The 24595-nt window shown below is 40.6% G+C and overlaps 1 protein-coding gene across 6 annotated transcripts in view; it reads right to left on the bottom strand.

The window, feature by feature from the left end:
- Window positions 1-22999, bottom strand: part of LOC136829360 (inactive hydroxysteroid dehydrogenase-like protein 1) — a 51447-nt gene extending 28448 nt beyond the window's left edge. For 2 of the 6 annotated variants that reach the window (XM_067087808.1, XM_067087809.1), the window contains exons 1-3: window positions 22688-22993; window positions 13132-13254; window positions 11432-11542 (exon numbers count right to left, since the gene is read on the bottom strand). In XM_067087808.1, the coding sequence (XP_066943909.1) occupies window positions 11432-11542; window positions 13132-13254; window positions 22688-22889 (436 nt within the window). In that variant the 5' untranslated portion in view covers window positions 22890-22993. Of the gene's footprint in view, window positions 1-11431; window positions 11543-13131; window positions 13255-22217; window positions 22288-22419; window positions 22567-22687 lie in introns of those variants that run through there. The other 4 variants (XM_067087804.1, XM_067087806.1, XM_067087807.1 and 1 more) reach the window with 4 other exon arrangements.
- Window positions 23000-24595: the final 1596 nt, after the last annotated feature.

Raw genomic sequence — 24595 nt, 5'->3', positions numbered from 1 at the left:
TATCGGCGCTGAAAATCGCTGATTTTCATCACTAGACAAGCGCTGTAAAACCGGATCGCCGATAACTGGGGATTGCCTGCACATTGACGACTTCCTGAAACCTAGCTTAGTGTCCCTGCCCAGACTAGAAGACATTCCACTGGTGAACAAAAATTTGGCAAAAAGACAACTCCCCTCCATAACAAGGGATGCCCACAGCCCACTGTCTACAGTCAACCTCTAGATGTTGAGTCCTTTCCATTGCTATTACTTATCTCAATGACTAAGTACATCCACTAAATTTTTCTTAATGAAATATTACCTCCAGCAAGGTAATAACTCAGGATGAGGTTGTGTGTGTTAATGTGACCAACTAACAGAAAAGAGGGCAGAGCATTTAGACATAGTAGCGTTTGCTCCTCCTTAAACATAAAATGATTAATATCGTCTCTAACACGCTTACTCTGAGTACACTCTAATTGCCCTATATGGCATAAAAGTGCCAAAACCATTACAATACCTTTAAATAAGGTCCAAGCTGAATTTAACAACCTAGATAAGGGAAAAAGCCTCAAAATAGATACTTTGCTCTCAACCTAGGTCAGGACCAAAAGACTAGTATCCAGCATTCCACAACACTTGTAATTCTCTTACCATATCACAGGTCCTATGGAATACCATGAGAGGGTTTAATTACTTCAAGAGGCTTTTACTTACGACTCAAACAGCTTAGGAGGCAAAAACTATACCCATCAAGGTTCCCAAAAAGTTATGGTGTACCAGGCACCTTAATTACACCCAACCTAAAGACCTCCTGTGGTCCAGGTTGTAAGCAATGTCTAGTATAGCATTACCTATAACACAGGAAGACAAAGACCTAAAAACTCTAATCGCTGGAAATGACAGCATTTAGAGTAACTAGGAAACTACGAATTTAATGAAGTTGTCTATAGAGGTGCATGCTCAGGAAATACCTGCAGCCCCACTCCAGAAGAGAAAAGCTAACCACTGCCTCTGAAAACATTAATACTAGTTGAACCTCTTGCCAACTTGAGGATAGAGCCTCAGTCCACACCAGACAAACCTCACTCTAGCACAAGATGGTTGTGGTATCAACGTGAACATCAGAATCATGTGGAAGCTTAGAAAACTTTAGCAAGTGGAAGTTTTAGAAGAACTTTACTAAGAATGAGTTCTAAGGAAATATATTAAAGAGGTGATAAAACCCAAAATCAATCCTTCCTAAGACACCAAGGTACTATAAGAACATCCTATATTCCTTGGACCCTCTAAACATGATAAGTATCTCTCCTCCAATCATAAAATGAGAGATGTAAGGTTTCATAACCAACTAATATTGCTGAAAATGCCCACCAAATCAGTCAGAAGACCTGTAAGTGGAAGTTAAATATTGGTGACTTTCTGATCCAAGTCATGAATATTACTATATTAAAATTTACCAGTTCTTATAGAAACTGACATAGTTTAAAATTCTGAGCCATTTTGTAGGCAGAATACTATTCCTCTTGTTTAGTTGGTCCCTTAGCACACTGTTCCTATCCAGAACAACCCAAGGAAAACCTACAAACTTCCCTGCTTCTGTCCAAAGAAAGGTCTTTCCTATTCTGAGTAAAAGGAATAAACAATAATGACATGACTATTTAGTTGGATAAAAAATATTTAATGATGTCATAAGTATTTAGAGTACATAATGTATAAATATAAACCTAAACATTATGTATATATACCTACATGCGTGTATCAATATATATACCTAAAGAAGGGAATATGGTTTGTCTGATAACATTGCTATTTGTGCTCTACTCTACATACACACTGCTTGAAGTTCCTCTAATTGCTAAAAACTTGGGATTATAGGTGTAACAGACCTCCTCCAATACTGGTTAAACTCCCAAAATTCTAGATTTTCCCAGACCTACACTGAGGCATCTAAAGGACTGGATCCTTCTTCCCATGAGGGTTTAAACTAACATCAAATCTGATAAGAGACCATCTGTTGACCTTGTCCAGGTAACAGGAAAGAACCCAAACCTGATTCTTGCCAAGTCAAAAAACTTTCCCAAATTCATATGACCTTAATGAGAAGACATCTGCTTTGCTAAAAAAAAAAAAAAAAAAAAAAAAAAAATCCTATAAGGACTGCAAACCTCTTAGAAGTGATCAGTGGCGATAAATGCCAAATAGAGATGGAAAACCAGAAAACCTTGAACAGTGAGAATAACTGTAACTCCAAATCAAACGTAGGGACTAGTCCTTCTCCTATCCCCATACTTGTCAAGAGGCCCTTAGATTATGAAGTACTGTAGTTCTCTTTCTCCAATATATGGCGGCAAGAAAGAAAAATCTTGGGAGAGACTCCCTTTACATGAACTGCATTAAAGCCTTGAACATACACAAGCCACCTAATGAAATACAGTTCAAATGAAGGTTCTATTTCCACAAAATCATACCTTAACCTCTCCTTACAGAAAGTAATTAACCTCTTCAAAAAAGAAATTGTGACCACTTATACACTGGTTGTATATCAAACACCTGATTCATCAATCAACAGAAGCACAAGCAATTGCCCTCCCACCACAGAAAAGGCAGGATAAGTCTTAGCTACCAAAAATACACCAGAGAGATTGGGGCAGACTACCACGCTTGATGGTGGAAGAGCAACAGTTGATTGTACTGAACTAATTCCTGATAGCTTTCACCGAGGGTTAAAAACCCCTCTTTGATTACCGCCGACAAAACCACTTGCTCCAACTCAAAAGGAAGATTGATTTGGTTGGAACCTGTTGGCTCAACCAAATGTTTGAAATTCTGATCCGGAAAATCTTGCAATAATGAGAACGTTCCTAAACCACAAAGGAATAGGAAAAAACGAAACGTAACCAACTGTTACTGAAAGAAACTCTCGCAACTGGAAAAGGAGTCAAAATCCCTGAAACACAACATTGAGACTACTATCGGCAACTACCTGCCTACTTAAATGGAAGCTGAAACGACAGCGCATGCCGAGATTCTCTACAGGCAGGTGATAGTCGAGCAGGAGACACGTGCACAAGCAATAGGAGCATACAAGATAAGAGAGCAATCAGTAGATGTGCAAGCAAAAAGCACATAAGTGATAGATGTACAGGCAATAGGGGCACAGGTATGTGAGTGCAAACTAAAGCACAGGCAATAAGAGAGCAAGCCATAGGTGTAAAAGTCACAGGTGAGCAAGCAATACACACACAAACCATGGGTATGCACGCGATAGGCAAAAGCTATAGGTAGGCAAGGGACAGGCTTACGGGTAAGCAATAGACACGCATGCGCAAGAATGCTGCAAACGGTGCAAATTCGTGCTAGATGCATGCTACTGGTGCGTCAAAACTGCTGAAGACAGTCTAGGCTTCCCACTAGAACCTAACTGATACAGTACTTATACTGTACTAGCCTTAAACCACTAACAATCCTTAGCTACAGGAGATTGAAGCGAAACTGATCAAAGCAAAAGATAACTTTCCTCAACAAGGCAGCTTAACTTGCTTAAATACTACCAGAAACAGACAAAGCATCACTGCTACCAAGCCAATCCAATATGGTAAAATTAAAGAGGGAAAAAAAAAAACGTCAGGAGACTCCTCTTATTCTTACCTGAGCGATCCTATCAAAGAACGAATTCTGGAGCTAGAACTGGCACCACTAAAGCGACGGACCTGGCGCCCTACCAAACCGAACAGAAGAAGGGGACAACGGGCACAGATCCACACTGCTTTCTAACATGTCCACAAGGGAGTAAGTAAGACAGGATGTGGCAAGGACAAGGCAAGAAAAAGCAGGGCACTGACCCTTCCTCTAACACAGGAAACAACCTGAAGACTGCGAAACTTATGCCTTGAATCGATGGGAAGCTCATTTGGATTAGTAATAGATCAAAGGGATGCAGCAGAGGACCTAACCAGTTACTAAATGGGGAAGCAGACAAGACATGCATCCATTTAACTAAGTCTTACTAGTATTATCCTCTATAGTTGTTTCTGCAACCTAACAAGCTCTCTCCATTCGCGATCAATTACTGCATTTTGTTCAACTACAACTCATATAGTTATCCAATCATAACCTTTCCCTCCACAAGAACATATCATGAGAGCCAATAAAACTGGAATAAAGCCTATTACGGCTACTCTCACTTTACAGGTTCTTACTGAATGAATATTCAAAAAATAAAAGAACAAACCAACAGAAAACTGACTACAATCTGTCGAACTCCTACCGAAACCAATGACAGAAATAGACTGATTGGCTACGAGTGTTTGTAACTATTGGTCCCCTGGTGGGGGGTGGGAGAAGTAGATGGATAGAGGACAGATATTCATAGAAAACCGAGTCTTCTCTTTTTTTTTTTTTTTTTCAATATGTCGAACTACTGCTGGCGTGGAAGTAAAAGCTATATAATGGAGAGATAGGGTTCATTTCAATAATATACAATAACATAAGATTTTATAAATTCCGTCATATTTTCTTGTAAGAGGAAACCTGAGTTAACTTGGAGAAACCTAAAACTTTCAACCAAAGCTGAATAACAATTAATCAAATTTTCCCTAAGCAAGATCTGCAATTGATAAAGAATATGTACCATGGTAAGGCCTCCTTGAACTGTTATATTTTTAGCAACCTCTTCAAAAAGTCATACCTGACATTTTTCACAGCAAAGAGGAATTACTTCATGGATCTGGTACCTATTACTGTCAACAAGTTATGTCATTAATTCTGTACTATTTATGATCTAAAAACTGCTCAAGGAGTTCAACATGATAATGAAATAAAGTTTTTATATATATACTTACCAAATAATTATATACGCAAGTTATTAGTTTCTACTTTACACGGCAGCTGAAAATTTAAAAATCGCAGTAGCAGTCTTTTGTTTTGGGTGTAGGTAGGCTGCCCCGCCCACAACACTGATAAGAGATCAATTCGTTTATGCCCTCTGTCCATGAGAGGGGAGGAGGGAGGGCTCCGATCATGTAATTATTTGGAAAGTAAACTGTATATAAAACTATTTTATTATAAGAATGTCATTTTTATATAAGTAACTTACCAAATAATTACATAGCTGCATCCCACATTGATAGGAGGTGGGATAGGTAGACATATACTGTACCTTACCTGGTGAGGGAGCTAAGGCAGGTAGATTCTGCCTCTGGTTGGAGCTCCTCTCGACCTGTAGTGGTGTGGCGGTAGAGCCAAGGGTTGCCTCTACTTTAGTGGGGGCTTTGCAACATAGGAGTGAATTGCAGGTTGCCAAAGCTAACAATCCAATAAAATATATATACATATATATGTGTACCCTTGCCTTGGCCGCAGTACAAACAAAACATGACCAGAAAAATTTAACCTACACCACCTTAAAATTAATCCAACCACACCATAAAAATCAATGACTGGTGGGCACTCACGACACAGTGCTCCCAGGCTTCCCAAAGACAGACGACAATCCTTATCAAGGAGAGGAGATAGAGGAAGAGGCATTCTTCCTATCCTTCGTTCCCCAATACCATGCCAGCTGCAAGAAATGGGGCCAATGTACTGCATTTCTCATACACTGTCTCTATACCACGAAGGTAATACACAGAGAAAACTCACTTGCACCTCCAGTACGTGGACTGCAAGATTGTGGAGAGAGAGAGAGAGAGAGAGAGAGAGAGAGAGAGAGAGAGAGAGAGAGAGAGAGAGAGAGATTCCGCTTGAATGACAACGAAGTGGCGACTGCCCTTATTTCATGGGCCTTAACCTTACACAAGGGTAGAGTATTCTCTTGAACTCCCGAGTGATTCAGAAATCACTGTCCTTAAAAAGAAGGATAAGGCATTCTTGGATAAAGGACGTCCTGGATCCTTAACTGAACACCAGAGATCCTTTGAGGAACCTCTTAATTCTTTTAGTTCTCTCCAAGTAACACTTCAGTGCTCTCACTGGGCAGAGTACTCTCTCCTGATCTGTTGGACTCAGGATATCAGTCAAGCTCTTGACCGTACACAAAAGTGGCCAGGGATTAGAAAGATCTTCATTCTTTGCCAAGAACCCTAAGGTCAGAGAGCACACTGCATTCCCTTGAGAAAAACCTACCTTCTTATCAAGGGCATGTAATTCACTGACTCTCTTCGCTGTAGCAAGAGCCATTAAAAATAAGGTTTTCCTCGTTAAATCTCTTAGCGAGGAGGAGTCCTAGGGTTCGAATGGAGGGCCCAAAAGCCATTTCAGGACCACATCCAAATTCCAAGCGAGCGTTGAAGATTTCTCGTTCAAATGTATTAATAGATTTAATCAAATCACTAATGTCTTGATTTCAAGACAAGTCTATTCCCCTATGTTTTGAAGACAATTTAACATAGCCCTGTATCCCTTTATGGTGGATGTAGCCAGTCGTTTGGAAGACCTCAAAATCAGTACAAAGTCAGCAATTTGGGTTAAAGTTGTTTTAGAAGAGGAGATATGCTCTTGGAACCAGCCTCGGAAAACTGCTCACTTGGCCTGGTAGACTGCAGCAGAAGATCGGCGCTACATTTCACAATTGCTTCTGCAACTTTTCTTGAAAAACCTTTCGCTCTGACAAGCTCTCGGACAGTCTGAAGCCTGTCAGAGCGAGAGTGGATAACACTGGATGAAAGTGGTGAAAGTGAGGCTGTTTGAGCAGATTTCACTTCTGAGGTAACAGCCTTGGGAAATGTACAAGAAGGCCGAGAAGGTCCGAGAACCATTCCTTGTGTGGCCAAAAGGGAGCCACTAAAGTCTCTCACCATGCTGAATGGGGAAAGGCGTAAACATCTAGGCTTGACCAGTCTTTCAGCATGGCATCTGTCGCCCATGCCTGAGGATCCAGAGCTGGGGAACAAAACAGAGGAAGACACCAGTTTCCTTGATGCTGCAAACAGGTCTATCGACGCCTTTCCCCACTGTTTCCACAAGTTGGTGCACACCTGTGGATTCAGTGTCCACTCTGTTGGTAGAACATGTTTGCTGTGAATGAATTCGTCTGCAAGGACGTTCAGTTTTCCCTGAATAAATCAGGTTACAATGCAGGTACTGTTGTCTTGTGCCCATAAGAGGAGATCCTTGGCTGCTTCATAAAGCAAAAAGGAATGTGTTCCCCCTTGATTTCTGATGTATGCCAGTGTGATCATGCTGTCCGATTACACCGTGATCGTCTTGTTGAAGGTTGCTGCTGAGAAGAACTGAAGAGCTAGATGTATTGCCTTCAGCTCCTTCACGTTTATCTGTAGGTTCCTTTCAGCTGGGGACCAAGTCCTGGATACTTCCATGTTGTTAAGAAGAACCCCTAACTCAGATCTGACGCATCTGAATATGTTAGGCTGGAGCTCGGAGGGAGCAGTGACTTTCCTACCAAGAATCCGTCTTATGCCAGCCACCACCGAAGGTTCTCCTTGATTTTGGGAGTGATGGGAAAGACAGACAAATCCGGGAGGTTCTTCCTGCACCAGCTGGCTCTGAGGAAGAACTATAACACTCTGGTGTGTAACCTGCCCAACGGTACAAAGGTTTCAATGGAAGATAGTGTTCCCAAGAGGCTCATTCACTCGATGGCCGAGCAGGGCAGGCGCGAGATGAAGTTTTGGACTTTCTTGATGCAGTTCTGGATCCTTTGATCGGATGGAAAAGCTTGAAAACTCAGAAAATCTACCTTCATCCCTAAATACAGAATCGATTGACTGAGAACCAACTGTGATATCTTGAGAATGATTAAAAGCCCCAAATCCTGGGAGAGTTGGAGCGCCTGGTGAAGGTCCTCCATGCACTGGGTTCTCAAGGGGGAGCATAGCAGCCAGTCGTCTAAGTATAAACATACATTTATTCCCATCAGATAGAGCCAATTTGCCAGCGGGGCAAGAACACGGGTGAAAACTTGAGGGGCTGTGGAGAGGCCAAAGCATAGCACCCAAAACTGGAAGACGAACTTCAGATACTTCCTGGAGTCTGGGTGTACTGGAATGTGGAAATATGCATCCTGCATGTCAATCGTCACCATCTAGTCTCCCTGATGGATGTCTGACAGGACTGACTGGTTCGTTTCCATTCTGAACTTTGTTGTTTGAATGGAATTCAGAGCACTGCTTCCAGGACAAGTCTCCATCCTCCCGATGACTTGGGAACGACAAAGAGGCGGTTGTAGAACCCCTCTGTGCTTAGATCTTTGACCACCTCCACAGCTTGTTTCTCGTGTAGGGCTGAGACTTCTCAAGAGAGGGCCAAAAACCTCTCCGAGCCTATTGAGTAGACCGTCAAGTTGATGGGCGAGGTTGCTAATGGAGGTTTCTCCCTGAAAGGGATTGCATATCCATGATACAAAACTTTCAGAACCCAAGGTTCCATGCTTCTGGCCTTCCAACTGCTCCAAAAATGGAGGAGCCTTGCTCCCACAGGGACACAGAGGACAGGATCCTCATTTGCAAGTGGTAGGCTCAATTGTAGCTTTCTTGGTAGTTCACACTGACCGAAGATTTGTCCGTGGTTGACAGCAGCCTCTGCCTCCTTGAAAGGGCTGCTGAGCCAGAGGGGAGGCTGTCCTAACAGCAGAAGTAGTCAAAGGCACTTGTTTTGGGACTCTAGATCTCTTGTTTGACTGCGCAAGCAGGTCTTGAGTCGATTTCTTTTGAAGTTCAGCTGTCACTCGTTCCAAAATCGCCTGAGGGAACAAACTAGTCTTGTCTAAAGGCGCAAAAAAGGAGGGACGATCTCTGAGAGGGAGTGACTCCCTTAGAGAATGAATGAATACCATAAATCCCTTTTCTTAAGGAAGCCTGTAGTAAAAATGGATGCTAGCTCCTGGGCGCCATCTCTAACTGCTCTGTCAGTGCATGAATGCACCCCTAACCAATCTGCAGCAAAGTTCTCTTGCAGAGAGATACAATCTTCAATCTCTTTGGCCAAAGCTCCTATGGTCCAATCAAGGAAACTCAGCACCCTGAAGACCTTGAAGATGTCTTTAAGGAGATGATCCAACTCTGAAGCAGTAAACAAAATCCTGGTCGAGGAGAACAATGAATGACATGTCGCATCGATGAGATTGGAAAGTCCCCTTGAGTTAGGCAGAAACTCCCAAGGAAGGAGTTTCTCCAGTGGAGTACGACATACACATCTGTTGTATTAGGCGAGAAGGTGTACAAAAGACTGCTTTGCCCAGGCCTCTCTTCTCCACCAACCAGCTGTCAATGCAGGCCAAAGCTTTCCTAGAGGAAGAGGAAAGCACCATCTGAGGCATCCTGGAAGTTCCTGCAAGCTGTCGCATCAAGAAAGCTGAACCCAGAGAAGTCAGAATTGCCGAAGTGAAGAAAGTCGGGTAGCAGACTAAAAAGTATCTCAGTCTCCTATTTCCTCTTCTGAGGAAATAGGATACATAAGAGGGTCCAGAGGGTCCTGTGACACCGAAGCAGGCTTCTGAAGGAGGCTCAAGATGTTATCCAACCGATGTTGAATTGGCACCAAAGATGGGTCCTCTATCACAGGAGAAGTAGCACCTGTCAAACTAGACACTGCCTGCCCTACTGGGGGTGCCGAAAACTTGACTACTGATGGGCGCGCCTCAAAGAAGGGTCCACTGAAAAAGGGAGCTTGGACACTGGGCGCTTGGACACCAGGCACTCAGACACCGAACACTTCACTGAAACTGGGTGTTTTGTAGACACTGGGTGCTTGGACACTGGATGCTCATGTATTGGGCGCTCATACACTGGGCACCCATACACTGGATGATTGGAATCTGGGTGCTCAGACAATGGGTGCTCGTGCACTGGATGATCGGACACTGAACACTCGTATGCTGGGCACACGGACTCTAAACACTCAGGCCCCTGGCGGTCAAGCACTGAATGCTTGGACACTGGGCGCCTATACAATGGGTGCTCGGACACTGGATGTCCATACAATGGGCGCTTGGATACTGTACGCTCGAAAACTGGAGTATCAACACTGGAGTATCATACACTGGGTCTGGACACTAAAGATTCGGACTTTGGGCACTTAGTGGACACTGCAGCATGAACAGTCTGACTGGGGGGGCTCCCAAAAACTACAGGAGGGTATTGGACTAAAGAGCCCTCTCCATGGCTTGCTTACAGACAGGCGTTCACCGCGGAAGTATGCCTTTTCAGTGGCCTTGAAACACTGGAAAAGTGCCTACTGCACTTTTTCGCCTCTTGAGAGTCCGAGTCGCTCCATAACAAGGTATGCACATTCAATCGGATGCCTTTGCAGTGGCTATCCACTGAGTCCTGGGATTTCCGTATAACAGGGACCTTGGTCTAGGAGCATCGGTGGGACAAGTAGCCATCCCCTCTACTGACACTGTACTTGCACCAACACTAACACTGTTAAACTTGTCCATTAGGACTCTAACCGAATTCCCAATCTGGGAAACGGTATTCACCAAAAGATCAAACTTTTGATCTACACGAGATTCTAAGCTGGCAATGGCACTGGTTGATTGACTGATTATGAAATTTAGGTCTTGAAGACCAAGCACCGGAAACCATCAGGATTATTCAGCGGCGATGGCATTGGTAGGAAGAATGGGAGCCAGGGACTGGAGTAACTGGAAAAGTCGGAGGACTGGAGATAGGAGAAAAGGCAATCACAGGCATTGAAGGGACAGGTTAAACATCATCAACTACTTTTGGAGTTATCCTGACTAGCGGAAGCTCTAGCTTCAGCCCTAACAGTTGCCTTCCTCAGCCTGTCACACTGAAGTTTTCCAAATGAGAATTCAAAATTTTCCATTTTCCTTTGTCCCAATCTTTACAATAGTCACAAGAACAACAAATGGTGTAGCTGTCATATTTAGCTGACGTGAGTCTGGTCTTGCAGCCTTTGCTGCAGTATTTTACACTAGAGAGGCAAGAGTATGAAATATAAGTCAAAAATAAAGTCAAAATAGGGAAGTCACAATCAGAAAAGTCCTGAACATTAGCTAACTGAGATTAGCACGCTACCAAATACACAGAATATTTCACCAAATGATGAGAAAATGGAAACCAGACTGTGAAAAAATGAATCTAAGAGCTGCTAAACAACCAATGTTTAGTCACTGATCGGCAAAAACGAATTGAGCACTTTAGCTGTGTTGTACCTATTCTTCCCCAAACGTGGGCGGGGCAGCCTACCTGCACCCAAAACAAACGAGCGCTACTGTGACTTTTAAATCTTGAGCTGCCATGTAAAGTAGAAACTAATAACTATGTAATTATTTGTTAAGTTACTCTTATGAAAATCACTAGTAATAATAACAGCTTGTCTTTGGATATATATGCAACTTGATAAATTGCACATGCACAGCTACACAATACCACATTACCAGAATCACCAGAGTTTAAAGACATGACATAAAAAGAAAAGTAAAAACTTTTAACAAAAGTAAAACTAAAGATGTATGTATCCTTACCTAATATTCCTATTTCCTTGTTCTCAAGATGTTTGGCAATATCATCATAAATAATTCGACCATCCAAAAAGTCAGCTTGCACAATTTCTATTTCAACTCCAGATTCTTCCACTGAAAAAGACACAGATACCCAGAATTACAAGTACAAAGTAAAAAACCAGAAGAGAACCCTCTGCTTGTATGTCATACAGGAATGTACAACGCTAGATATTTTCAAAAATTAGATAAGCATAAATCCTTACAGTTGATAATGTAAATGAGACAAGCTCTAAGACTAATACCATAAAGAATAACTGAGTGAGTAATAAAACACACTCCACTTGAAAGTGTAAATCCATGAAAGACAGCATTTGACAGGTGAGAAGCAGTGGACGGACCTACCAATTATTTGTAAGTCAAAGTACCCATGCAGGACTCAGTTGTTAGTCCCTGACTGGGCATGTAGATATACATGCAAGTAAAGTTTTTTAATTCACAGGGGTACAGCATTCCTATATAAATCATAAATATGGCACTTTAATTCACAGGGGTACAGCATTCCTATATAAATCATAAATATGACAATAAGCGAAAATTGCCGATAAACAAAAATTGGCGATTTTTGGTTATCGCTGCCTCTGTTAGGTATGTATCAATGCCAATACGCGAGTATTGGGCTGATAAGCAGAAATCGGCGCATATCGGCACCGAAAACCACTGATTTTCGTCACTAGACAAGCCAAGAAAAACCGGATCACCAATAACCGGGGACTGCCTGTACTGTACTGTACAGACAAGTCTACTCTTATGTATTTGCAGAAAATGGGGCCGCATTGGCATTAAGCAAGGAATTCACATTGCAGTACTGTATATAAATGTCAAAGCTGCATACAGTAACCAGTGACATATGATGAAGGGTAAAATTCACACAACCTTAATGTTCTAATTTTCAAGTTACTAAGACTGCAATGACATGTTTCCATATTATGTATATACAGTATCTATCACTAATACAAGTGAGATTATGATACGGAAGTTGAAAAACAGTACATCTTGCATAAGATTCAAAGTGACACTGAAGCCCATAAAAAACATTTGGAAAAAGGGTTGAGATCAATGGAGTCAGATTCACCAAAGAATAAAAGAAAAAATCTAAGAGAGCAAAAGAAAGAGACTAACATACTGTACTGTATAATGAAAAGGGGATGCAACACTATAGCCTTCAGGAGAAGTCAGATGGGCTATTGTTCAAGTTACAAAAAAAAAGAGATGAGAGAAAACCAACATATGCTAATTATCCAGTAGCAAAGAGGCAAGATGATGAAACATCACTAAATTATATATAATACTAAAAATACACAAGCTTAAAAAGAATAACCACTTTCTCCTCTTTCACAACACAATTCAACTCTGCTGTAACAAACTGTGAAAACAAACACCCTCTCCTGTCAGTGCAGAAGGTTGCACATCCTCTCCTGTTGTACACCCTATATAATCAAAGCTTCCTTAAAAAGATTACTACTTATGCATATGACAGCAGAATCTTATTTTTTTACATTACGTAATCATCTATTATGAGTCTTCCCCATATTTGGGAAAAAAAATCCATTATTGAAAATACAATTCACCAAATTTCAGAAATAGGTGACATATTTAAGCCTATTTTCAAGGTAAATATTGTTCTAAAAGTTACTCATAAAAGTAGAAAAAATCAGACTCACCTATTTCCGCTGATACTTTCTGCAGTTTTTCCATTGTTCGGGATATAAGGACTATATTCATTCCATTCTTTGCCAGCTGTCGTGCATACTCTTTTCCAATTCCGTCAGTACTTCCAGTAACAACTGCACAGGAATAAAAATAATTACTGTTAAACCAAGATTACCAATGTTAATCAGAATAAAATCAAATACTGCTTACAGTAACCAAATGCACCATGTACACAAACTGAAAATAGACAGTAGACAAAAGACATTTAAAACTTAAAAAAAGTTAACATGATTCATAATTTACAAACACTTATAATGAGCTATTACTGCCATTTGAGAGTGTGAGGTGACCATTACAAGTGCAAGGAAGGGTAACAGGCACACCCAAACTGTACTTTTAAACTGTTTGTTTTGACACTGCAACCACAAGAGCCTGCAAAATTTCATCCTCTTCAGGCATTTACTGAATTTCATTGCTGAACAAAGAATAGCAAATTGTTTCTTATGAAATTTGGTACATAAGTGGGACTTACTGATGACCATTCCCATGCGTGGGTCACCTTTGATGAGGTGTGCAATTCATTAACTCTGTTGGATGACACAAAGTACTACTATATATGAAATACAACACTCCAGGTAGGATATTTCCTGGAGTCTTGAAGGAGCGAATTTAGTTCCCTCATTAAATTCTTCAGATCTAGGGCTTTCATCTTCATAATGTTTGTACATACTGAGATTCTCTCCTTACGGAGAAATACTGTATATAGAAAGCTTATTCATGGCATCACATTTGGTTAACACTAAAGTAGTTTATAACTGTCAGATGTTTTCAGACTGAATTTCAGAGGTGATTTCCACACTCACCCAGCCAACTGTTTCCTTTGGTTTTTTCAGCATGATATTTCCTTTACTGGATCACTTTGGCAACAGGTTACTTGAGTCTCAATGATGATATATTTTTTGTTTACAACATCAGAAATCTTTACCAATTTTCCTTCCCAAAAATGGAACTAAAATGGACCAAGGTTTGGTCTAGACTAATTTTTGTTTTCCTTTGTTTTGTGCTAAGGTTATCAACATAGCACTCAATTGGAAGACTCTGCCCTCGAGGACAAATCTTAGGTATTTCCTGGACTCCGAATGTACTGGGATATGGAAATACACGTCCTGCATATCCAGAGTTATCATCCAGTTGCCCGGTTGAATGCTGTATGAAGAAGTGCAAAGTGCTGACATTGAGGACTGGTCTCTAAGCTCCCGAAGACTTGGGGACTACAAACAGGTGATTGTAAAAGCCTTTGGTAGCGTGGTCTTCTACTTCTTCTATGGCCCTTTTCTTGAGGAGAGACAACACTTCCTCCACCATAGCTGCGATCAGCAAGACACAAGAGGGGGGTACTCCTTGAAAGGAATAAAGTACCCCTCCTTGAGCACTTTGATTGTCCAAGGTTCCATGCCTCCAGAGCTCCACTTTTCCCAAAAGGGGGGAGTCTGGCTCCTACAGGTGCCAAAAAGGGTTGATGAGTCATTTCTTGGAAGAAGAAGGTGGTCTGGATGAAGTCTTCTTGATAGACATAGCGGTGAATCGTACTTTGGAATGGGGTTTGGTGGAGAAACCCTTTCTGCCTCCACGAAAGGGCTGATGGTGAAGAGGGGAGACAGATTTCACTGCAAAAGTAGAGGACTCTTTAGGGCGCTTGGAAGAGTGGGCCAAAAGATCCTGAGTCGATTTCTTCTGAAAATTGGTGGCAATCTCCTTCACAGCCTACTGCAGAAACGGGTACTGCTTGTCCATGGGAGAGAATAACAATGCCGACTTCTGAACCAAAGTCACTCCATTCGTGGTGAAGGAGCACCACAACTCCCTTTTCTTCAGGACTCCAAAGGAGAAGAAAGATGCAAGCTCTGAGGAACCATCTTGAATGGCTTCATCAGCGCATGACAAAAGCCAGAGCCACTCTGCTGACAGGTCTGTCGCCAAAACATCGCAGTCCTCTATCTTCCTGGCGAGGGCCCTGATCATCCAGTCGAGGTAACTAAACACCTCGAGGACTTTAAACATGTGCTTAACTAGATGATCCAGCTCCAAGGAGGCAAAGAAAACCTTAGCCAATGAGAAGGCTGATCAGTCTAGAGAAGTCACCTTGGGATAAGGCAGCACCTCCCAAGGATGGTGCTTCTCCCGTAGCATACGATAAGTATCTTCTGGCAATAAGCCTCACTGGAGGAAAAGCTACGGCAGCCTTCCCCTGCTCTCTCTTCATGGCGAAGCCAATCCTCTACTTCCTTCAAAGCTTTCCTCACAGATGAAGAAAGAACCATCTTGGGGAAACGAGTGATAGAGTCTACCCAATTCCTCATAAGGAAGGTAGAGGCAGGAGAAACTAGAGCAGCTGGCTGGAAATGCAATGGAAAAGTTGCAAAGAAATACCTCAAGAGAAAAGCATTCGCCGAGGGAGTAGGTTCTTGAACTACCTCCTCCTCCACGGAAGAGAGTGGAGACAAAGATACATCTTGGGAAGGTTTCGGTATATTGTCTTCTGCAGCAGGACCAGAACATCTGCTAACTGTTGCTTTACATGAGTAAAAGATGGATCCTCTGTGACGGGTGCAGGCGAAGAAGGAGGGTGCTTGGTTGGCGCTGGGCGCTCAACTGGCACTGGACACTTAACAGCTGGTGTCGAGCTGGCAAGAGGCAGGTACCGGGCCCTCAGGAGTCAGATTTGGGCGTCTGGTGACAGAAAACACCGATTAACACTCAGGAGAATACACTTAGTGCTCGCGTGGGAGCCTGAACAAAGATGAATATCGTTTGCTAGCAGAAGGGCGTTTGGGCACCAAAAACTGGCGCTGTGAATGGGAACACTCAGGTGAAGAGCAGCCTGGGCTGCGCCATGCACTGCAGCCTGGCTGAGGGCTGAGGAACGGCTCTCTAGTCCGCTTCGACGGAACGGAAGAAATCTCACTGGCATGATGCCTCTTGAGAGGGTGAGATTCATCCTTAGTGTGCCAAGAACGCCTCCTGTTTACAGTTAAACTTACTCTCAAGGCTGGCAATGGCATCGGGTTCTGAAGCATGGGAACTGGGTAAAATATTTAATGGCAAAATATTAGGAGGACTAAGGATGGGGAATAAGGCTAAAGCTGGGGAAAAGAAGGAATGTTACTGTTGGGACTGGGGTTATCAACAGAAAGAATAGTAACAGGTTCTAAACTATGAGCCCTACTCTTGGCTCTAGAAGCTGCCTTCCTCTTCCTATCCCTGTCTAATTCCTCCAAATGAGATTTCAAAACCTTCCACTGATTTTCATCCCACCTTTACATTCCTTGAAGCACATCATTACAGTACACTGTATATGTACTGTAATGGTGTGCTTCAAGGCACAGCCATATGTATTGAGTACTGTATAGTAATTGCATGATGTTGACGTTCAAATCTCTTTGATAAATGCTTTGGAAATTATTCTGCATATCTTCATAAAGGAACTACACCTATCCCTTGGTCAGTATCATACAGGATAATGTTGTTTTAAGCAGCACCAAATATACTTTCCCAAAGGATATCCTAAAGTTCCAAAATATTATTGTGTGGCCTTTTAGAAAAAGATCTGGTCTTTACTTGGAAAGCAGGTTATCTAGGTTTTTTGTAGTTCCTGTTAGCTTTATATTTATCTATTCTTCACACAGTTTAATAAAGTGTAAGATTGAAGAAGACTGGCTGTACAGATTTTGTTTATCAGATAAGAGATAACATTACTATATCATGAAATATTTTGTGATTTCATACACTGGTAAGTAACTTACCCAGTAATTACATAGCTATACTTTGCTACTCACGCAGCAGCTAAAATTTGAAGTTCGCAGTAGTGATGCCCACTATCAGGAAACAACAGGAACAACAACAAAGAGGAGCTCCCTTCTTTTCTGCTGGCTTTAGACGTAACATCTAATGTTTGTGGCAGCTTTGTTTGGAGTTTTTCATCGTTTTTTCGCAGGATTTGGTGATGTACAGTATTCTTTGTTCTTGTCAGGTCCTTAACATTAGTCTAAGAGTGAACTGGCAGCTCTAGCCAAGAAATAATGCATCTCCAAGGCAATTCCAGGGTACTCTACCTGACCTAAGTTTTTAACTGTCAGACAAAAGTCAATATCTCAAGAAATAGGAAACTGAATGATGTTTGAGTACTAAATTTTACTATGACACAACATCTGGTGTAATTAGTCTAAGTTCTGAGTTTTTACAGCAATTCTGCTTCCAAATGCATTGCTCCTGTTCCATAGTTTATACATATTTATATTTAAAAATTTTTTCAAGTACTGTACCAACAATTTTTAATCCTGTTCTAACTGAACGATTCTAAACACAGTACCCTGTCCTCTGAAGCAGTTAATAATATCAATATGATTATTATTAAAATAATGACTGTGATGGATGATTCCCTCATAACTAATCCATAATCCTATTATTTAACAATAACCACTACTGGTCAATCCCAATCTATGTTATCAAAAGCAAGAGAGTAACAGATGCCAGTTAGTATCATTTATGTACAGTACTGGTCAAAACCACATCATCAGCCAAGACAAGGACTTTCTGTGGACAAGGCTACCACATTATTACAATGTCTGAATACTCGCAATAAGCTTGCTGGAGGTAAGTGATTAATGATAAGTCACGTCAAGTAAAAACTGATGAGAACTTTTTCAAATGATACCATAAACTACCTCCTAATGGTGATAAATGATAACTTTACTGTCAATTAATGCAGTATATCTGGTAAATAAGTTATGCTGTGCTGAACAACAATGAATCTATGCTAGTCTGAGCAGTCACATTTTCTTAGGCTAAAATGGTGGCTCTACTCAAAATGGGAGCTTTTGAGTTGACAAAATACTTCAAGGTATACATTATGGAATGCCAGCTACCATTCACAGTAAGTGGTGGGTTACCGTATATTTCTAGGTTTATATTAACACTGATTTTTGCCAAGATGGAATTAAATATCATCGTTGGACACACTACAATTGAAGTGTTTTTCCTTATGGAATACACCGTGATTATCGTAAAATATTGTGGGTATTCTCAGAGGTCTCTGGTGGCTTTTTACATTAATGCTGCAAGTGCAATAGGTATCTAATGCCTAGCCTACCAGTATTTTGCTCGGCCCATAATATGATCCCACAGGCTGAGTTACATAACAGTTTTAGCACAGGAAGTCACTAAAGTCTCAAAAGTTAGCGTTAGCAAATATTTTCAGATCCCTCCAACACTTTAAAATGGTAGTGCTCAAAGAAAGGACAAAAGCAGTATCATGAAGAAAATAATTGTTATTCGATGGTAATTGTCAATATTTACCCTGAAATCCTCTCTTTACTAGATATAACCTTCATGGGAAGTGAGAAATCTGTCACCATTGCAAATTACTGTACAATTAACTGAAGAATATAAATTAAGTATGTACCATGAACCATCAGTTGGTGATGTGCGGGGGTCTGTTATAGAAAGTTGATTTAGTAAATGTTAGCAACACCCAGCTGAGAAGCATTCAAAACTCTAAAATGTCACAAAACCATTCTACAAAACTTAGATAAAAAGTTAATGGGGTGTGTGTGTGTATGTGTTTTTTGCCACACCAGATGCTTCAGTCTAGGTTAGGGTAGGATTTACACCTTGAGTTGTTATTGCCACACTTTTTGGCTAGGGTGGCTACATTATCTCATTTTCTTTTTGATAATAAAAGCATGCAGGCATAGTATATATTATTATTTCACAGTGCTTCTCTTGTAGGATGAGCATGTTACATCAATGCTATTATTACCATTCACTCAGTTATCTTCCCCAACCCAACCACCAGAATTTCTCACTGTGGTCCTTTATATACTGTTGGATGGACGGTCCTTTATATAATGTTGGATAGATTGGTAGGGAGATCACAAAATACTAAGTGGTTTGCTTCAACAATAATGGTATAAAACTAATAAATTATTTTTAAAATATGCTTTGTGTGCTTCTGCACTGATTCCACAACGAGGGATACAAACTACCCAAGGCATAATAAGTATCCAACAACTTATAGTAGGTGAAAAAGGGATTCACTGCATCCCCCTCCCTTCTCAATCCCTTGCCTCCCTTTTGGGGCTGAGTCTGAGAGGGTGGCAAAACAGGCTGTGAAGACACAAAGACCTTTCTTAAGGAAGGAGGAGGTTATCTCTTTACTGAGGTTTCATGGATAACTATGTTTCCACGTAGCCTAACATTGCAAGGATACCCATCTGCAAAGGCTTGGCTAAAGTCCCATTAGAAGCCCCAAAATACTTCAATGGATGCTACATAGTGTCTCAGCTACTGAAATGCAACTTTTCTCTTCGGATCACTCAATCTTACTCTTCAAAAGTGTAGTAAATCCAAAAGCAGTCCATTCCCCAAGGAGTAAGACGTACGCTTCTGCTTCTTCTCCTAACCCTGATCACAAGTCTCACTCTCCTCTCCTGCAATGCCTGAGGACATCATCGAAGAGGGCAAGTTGCCCAAAAAGGTCAGTAGTACCAGGAACAAGAGGAACTATAGAGGTTTCTCCCACAGGCCCTACTACTGCAATAGGAGGATCAACAATGTTGACCAAAAGCGCATAAGCAGCAATAATACCAGGAACAGAAGACCCCTTTGCTGTAACTAAGTGATCCAACAACAAGGTAAATGAAAGGTCACCAAGAAAACCTAAGGTAGGCTTCAATGCGTTCAGATATTCCAGAGACTACGTTGATATACTTGGAGCAGATGGCATCACAGGGGAAGTCAACTGCCTTTGCAACAAGGCTTCTCACAAGCATGAGTGTGTGTGGACAACCCACTTCCATGTGCATACAACCCTAAGGCTGCAAAACCACGAAAAATAAAAAACCAGTAAAAATGTGCCTTAGTTTCTTTGCTGCGATTAAGTATTTTGTACAGTGTATAATGCTGCATGAAACTCTCAGCCACAGCCCATGAAACTTTCAGCCACGGCCCGGTGGTGACCTGTGTTGTATGCACCACTTTAGATCATGGCTAACTTTAACCTTAAGTAAAATAAAAATTACTGAGGCCAGAGGGCTGCAATTTGGTATGTTTGATGATTGGAGGGTGGATGATCAACATATCAATTTGCAGCCCTCTAGCCTCAGTAGCCTAGTTTGTAAGATCTGAGGGCAGAGAGAAAAATGCAAATGGACAGACAAATAGTTTCCTTTTATAGAAAACTAAAAAAGTAAGACAAATACTGTACGAAGTGGGGGGGGGATTAAGCATAATAGAACCAATAAGGTTCGGGGGGGAGGATCAGGCATAAAAGACCCAAAATGCTTAAGCAGTGTCAATAGTGGTGTATCTTCATGACTAATACTTTGGTAATGCTAAAGAACAGGTCCATAAGAAGGCATCAAGTTTAACAGCAATGCAGTGGATGTAATAATATTGAAGTGCTGTAATTTTATAAAAACTAGTATGTACAATACAGGATACTTCCAAAATCAATAGCAAAACGCTTGTCATAAAAAGTCATGTTTTTTCCAAGTCAGTTTATAATTTGACACTTTGCTGCCCACTGGGTTATCAAATGTACTGCCCACTTTTTACTCTCTAGCATGTAGTTCTAGTATGTCATCGTTAGGCCCTTGACTAATTGGCTTTGAGATTTTTTAATCAACTGACCAATAATGTCTCACCAGGCAATCAACATTGGTAAAAAGCAAGATCATATTTCTTCTGATTCAACAGATAAGTATTTCTTTATTAGTTAGTCATGCATTAACTATGGCTTATCCTACAGCTTCAGTAACATCTCACAACACTACTCCAACCTTGCAAATTTGAGAGATTTTTGTGTCCTGCTGCAAATTTGTTGTAAATGGAAAATTACACTGTCAAGTTTTATTTGGACAAAACTACAACTGAAAAGGAAAATGACCTGTTTCTAACCAGTTTGACATCTGCAAGCTAGAAAAATTGCTAGCCCACTTAGGAGGTAAGTGATTTGAAATGTAAAATAGGCTACCTATTTCTGAACATTTTAAATACCATTTCGACCAACTTCATAAGAAAATACTGTATTTGGATTTGTTTAAGATTTTACTTGACTTTTCCTAAAGTAATAAATGATTTTACGTGGAGCTACTACCTAGTTCTACCGATTTTACTAAAGAAGTAAATGATATGAAAAATATAATATGTTTTTCCGACAGTTTTCCATATGGTTGGTATTAATTTCACATTTAATTCCTTGGGAAATGGTTGGTTTACATATATATATATATATATATATATATATATATATATATATATATATATATATATACATATATATACCTATGTTAGGCTAGTTTATGTTAGGAAAAGTTGAGTTAGGATGTATAGTGTACTTTACTCTTTAATTTATAGTATTCTGGGTCAAGTTTGGGGGGGTCAAAGGGGCTACACACAACCCCTACCCCAACCCACCCCACACAAGGCAAGGATTTGGTGTCCTAGATTAGGATGAATTCCTGTAATTGTCTTGATTATATTTTCATGCTTTATAAATTCTTGGGTGACTTCTGTTGACAAAGGAGTTACACATTTTTTGACTAATTATGATCTATGCATTTCCTACTTTTCTGTCTTGTTCCTTGTACTGTCTTCTACATTGGTCGCCTGCCCCCGAACACACTGAAATCTCACTGGGAACCCCCAGAATTATTGGGTATAGTAGGGGAGGGGCATTGTGTGAAGTTTAACGTACTCAGCAAGATTTTAAGGGCCTCCTCATTTATATGCACACAAGCATAAAAAAGTTTTTTATAAAAGTTTTTTATTTTTACAACTTATTTATAAAAAAAACTTCCTGCAAACCCGTTCTGTAGAATTACCAATTTTTTATTGTTCTGATTACAGACAATCCATACAATTTTCCGACTGTTTTGTGCTTAAGGATTTTTTAACCATTCCTACCTAAAATAAGTTTCACGTGAGAGTCACACCATAATTATTTGGCAAAATACGTGATAAATCGTACGAAAAAATGCAGTTCATCTACACTAATTGGCAATTATTTTATATCCAACCATGATAGCCTAAGCCTAACCTCGGATCGTGAGGGTAATGACCCCTACGGCTAGATTCATTGGTTTGACTGACATTCTAGAAACCGCTATCTTTCCTTGGCAATCTGTTGCTCATGTTCAGTAGGTCTGCAGTTGTCTTACGGCAAGAGGAGTTTAGAACTACAGAGATAACCTAAGGAAGGTCAAGTAACTGGTTACAAGAATAACGACTGAAGTACATACATCCTGGCCGAGTTGAGCAAATAAACGGTACGCATGCAAATGAACATCTGGATATTTGGCTCGCTGTTAAAACAGCCTATTTGAGAGTCTCCAGCCCATCAAGCATATTTCCAGTTGGCTTATTCCATTTACAAGTGTGTCGGCTATTACATTCCTAATGAGATGACTACCATAAGGTCCTATTCCGCCCAATTAACGTCACTAAGAGTCAAAAGAAAACGGGAGAAAGGCGACAGAGAAACCAAGAAAGATAGAGACTTCAACTCACCTGCCCACTTTCCGTAATTCTCAACGAGACGTTTATTCCACAACCTGGACCAAACATGAGCTCTGAAGCCTATTAACAGATCCCACAGCGCATAAATGATTACCTTCCCTGCGTATAAAAGGCCTATAATTGTTAAAATTTCCTCCAGAGGCCCGATTCCAGGCAACATATCGCCCGTAAGTTCTTCTTTCACCTCAGACATCGTTATTGCGTCGTCTGGGCTTCACACTTTCCAAAAGACTACCACTATGATTGCCGGGACGGGCCGACAGAGACGGCACTTCTGTAGGGTTGGCGTGCGTTTGTGCCTCCAGGCATCTCAGCTGTTTTCTTTAAGAAATCGCCAGTTACTTGATTATTGATTTATAACAATGCATACTACACAGTAGAGATTCAATGTCTTTTATCATTCTTATAGTTATAACTGAACTACTTGTATGTAAGTGTTACCATAAATCCATTTGTAAAAGGTGAGCGAAGTAAACAATAGGACTTTAAATACGCGCTGGCAACTACTTTCAGTTCTATAAGGGCATGCGAGAGCAGCGAGAGAAGTATTTGCTCTGGGCGATGAACCGTTACCTGTTGCAGTATCATATCTAGTACAAAATATTTGTAGCACCTATTGATCATTTTTTCCTTTATTTCAAGCGAAAAAATCTTAATTGTTAAAACTCTTGTCAATGCAGTACAATTGGAAGTTATCTGTAACCAGTATTATGGTTATCAATAAGCTATCTTAATGAAGATAGTGAAATTGCTTTTCGTAGATAAAGAACTATAACGAGAGAGAGAGAGAGAGAAAAATGAACCATTCAAGGTAAGTTCAAGTCCCGATCGCAAGCAAACGGTCAAGGATGTTTGAGGATGACAAGAAGAATGTGATAAGCATTAATACGATGAATTTAAGAAGCTACCTAATACATTAGTGATGAGGTCCTGTCCCCTCCACCCCCCTTTCTTTTCATGTTACTATATAGGCTACGGAAATACCATCGAGCAGTTAAAACGATAGAAAAAATTGGGCCTATAATGTAGGTCTTTCATCATTTCACAATTAATGCCATCATTATAGATGAACGTGTTGATGTCATTTCACTCACAAGTAAGGAAAGATAATGCAAAAGTATGGTGAGTTTTTTGCGTGTTACTCATATTACATTCTTCCACGTAAGAGAAACATAATCATTAAGAATTCTTCCTCTTCTAATGTCCTTTACAAAAAAAAAAAGAGTACCAGCAAGATGATAATATTTCATAAGTCCCTCGGGTTAGTGGACTGTCTGGCTCAATGGAAAAGCATAAAATGAAATAATAGAATCTAAAATGGTTATTCAACACCCGTTGACGAACCAGGGTAAATGAATTGCGTTTATGAGGACTTTCCCTAACTATCAGTTTACGTGTCTCTTTTCTCCACTTGTCCACCTCTTCTTTCTTAAGTTAACGCAGGGCGTGAGCCTCTAGTATACTTCAGCTACAAAAGGTTGAGACTCGAAGGCGAATAACACCTTGTCACATTTCCTTAATCCCATTCAAAATTTTCAGGTAATATAGTGATAACCTAGTATACTTGTTTTTTTTTTTACCTGCTGTGTTATTTCCTGTACTACAGATTTAGTCTTTCCTTAGCACGTACGAAGGTACTATACAGGTAATAGTGGTGAAACATCCTGGACATAAATACCTGAGCAATAACGACCTACTTCTTCCTTTCATATCCATGAAAGCATTACAACATGAATTAGCTAAGAATGAGACGAAATGTTCTTATTGAGAGAAACAATATAAAGGTTAACGCTATTGAGACGGAATCAGTATTATTATTATTGTAAGAAATTTCTCCAGGATATAGGCTACTTCATAAGCCGTCTTTCGCAACCCTCAAAATTTCACCATTCGCTTTGA

This window comes from Macrobrachium rosenbergii, chromosome 44 (assembly GCF_040412425.1).
Source record: "Macrobrachium rosenbergii isolate ZJJX-2024 chromosome 44, ASM4041242v1, whole genome shotgun sequence".
Classification (NCBI taxonomy): Eukaryota; Metazoa; Arthropoda; class Malacostraca; order Decapoda; family Palaemonidae; genus Macrobrachium; species Macrobrachium rosenbergii.
Note: the sequence above shows the minus strand (reverse complement) of the source record. Positions and strands in the feature narration are given on the sequence as shown.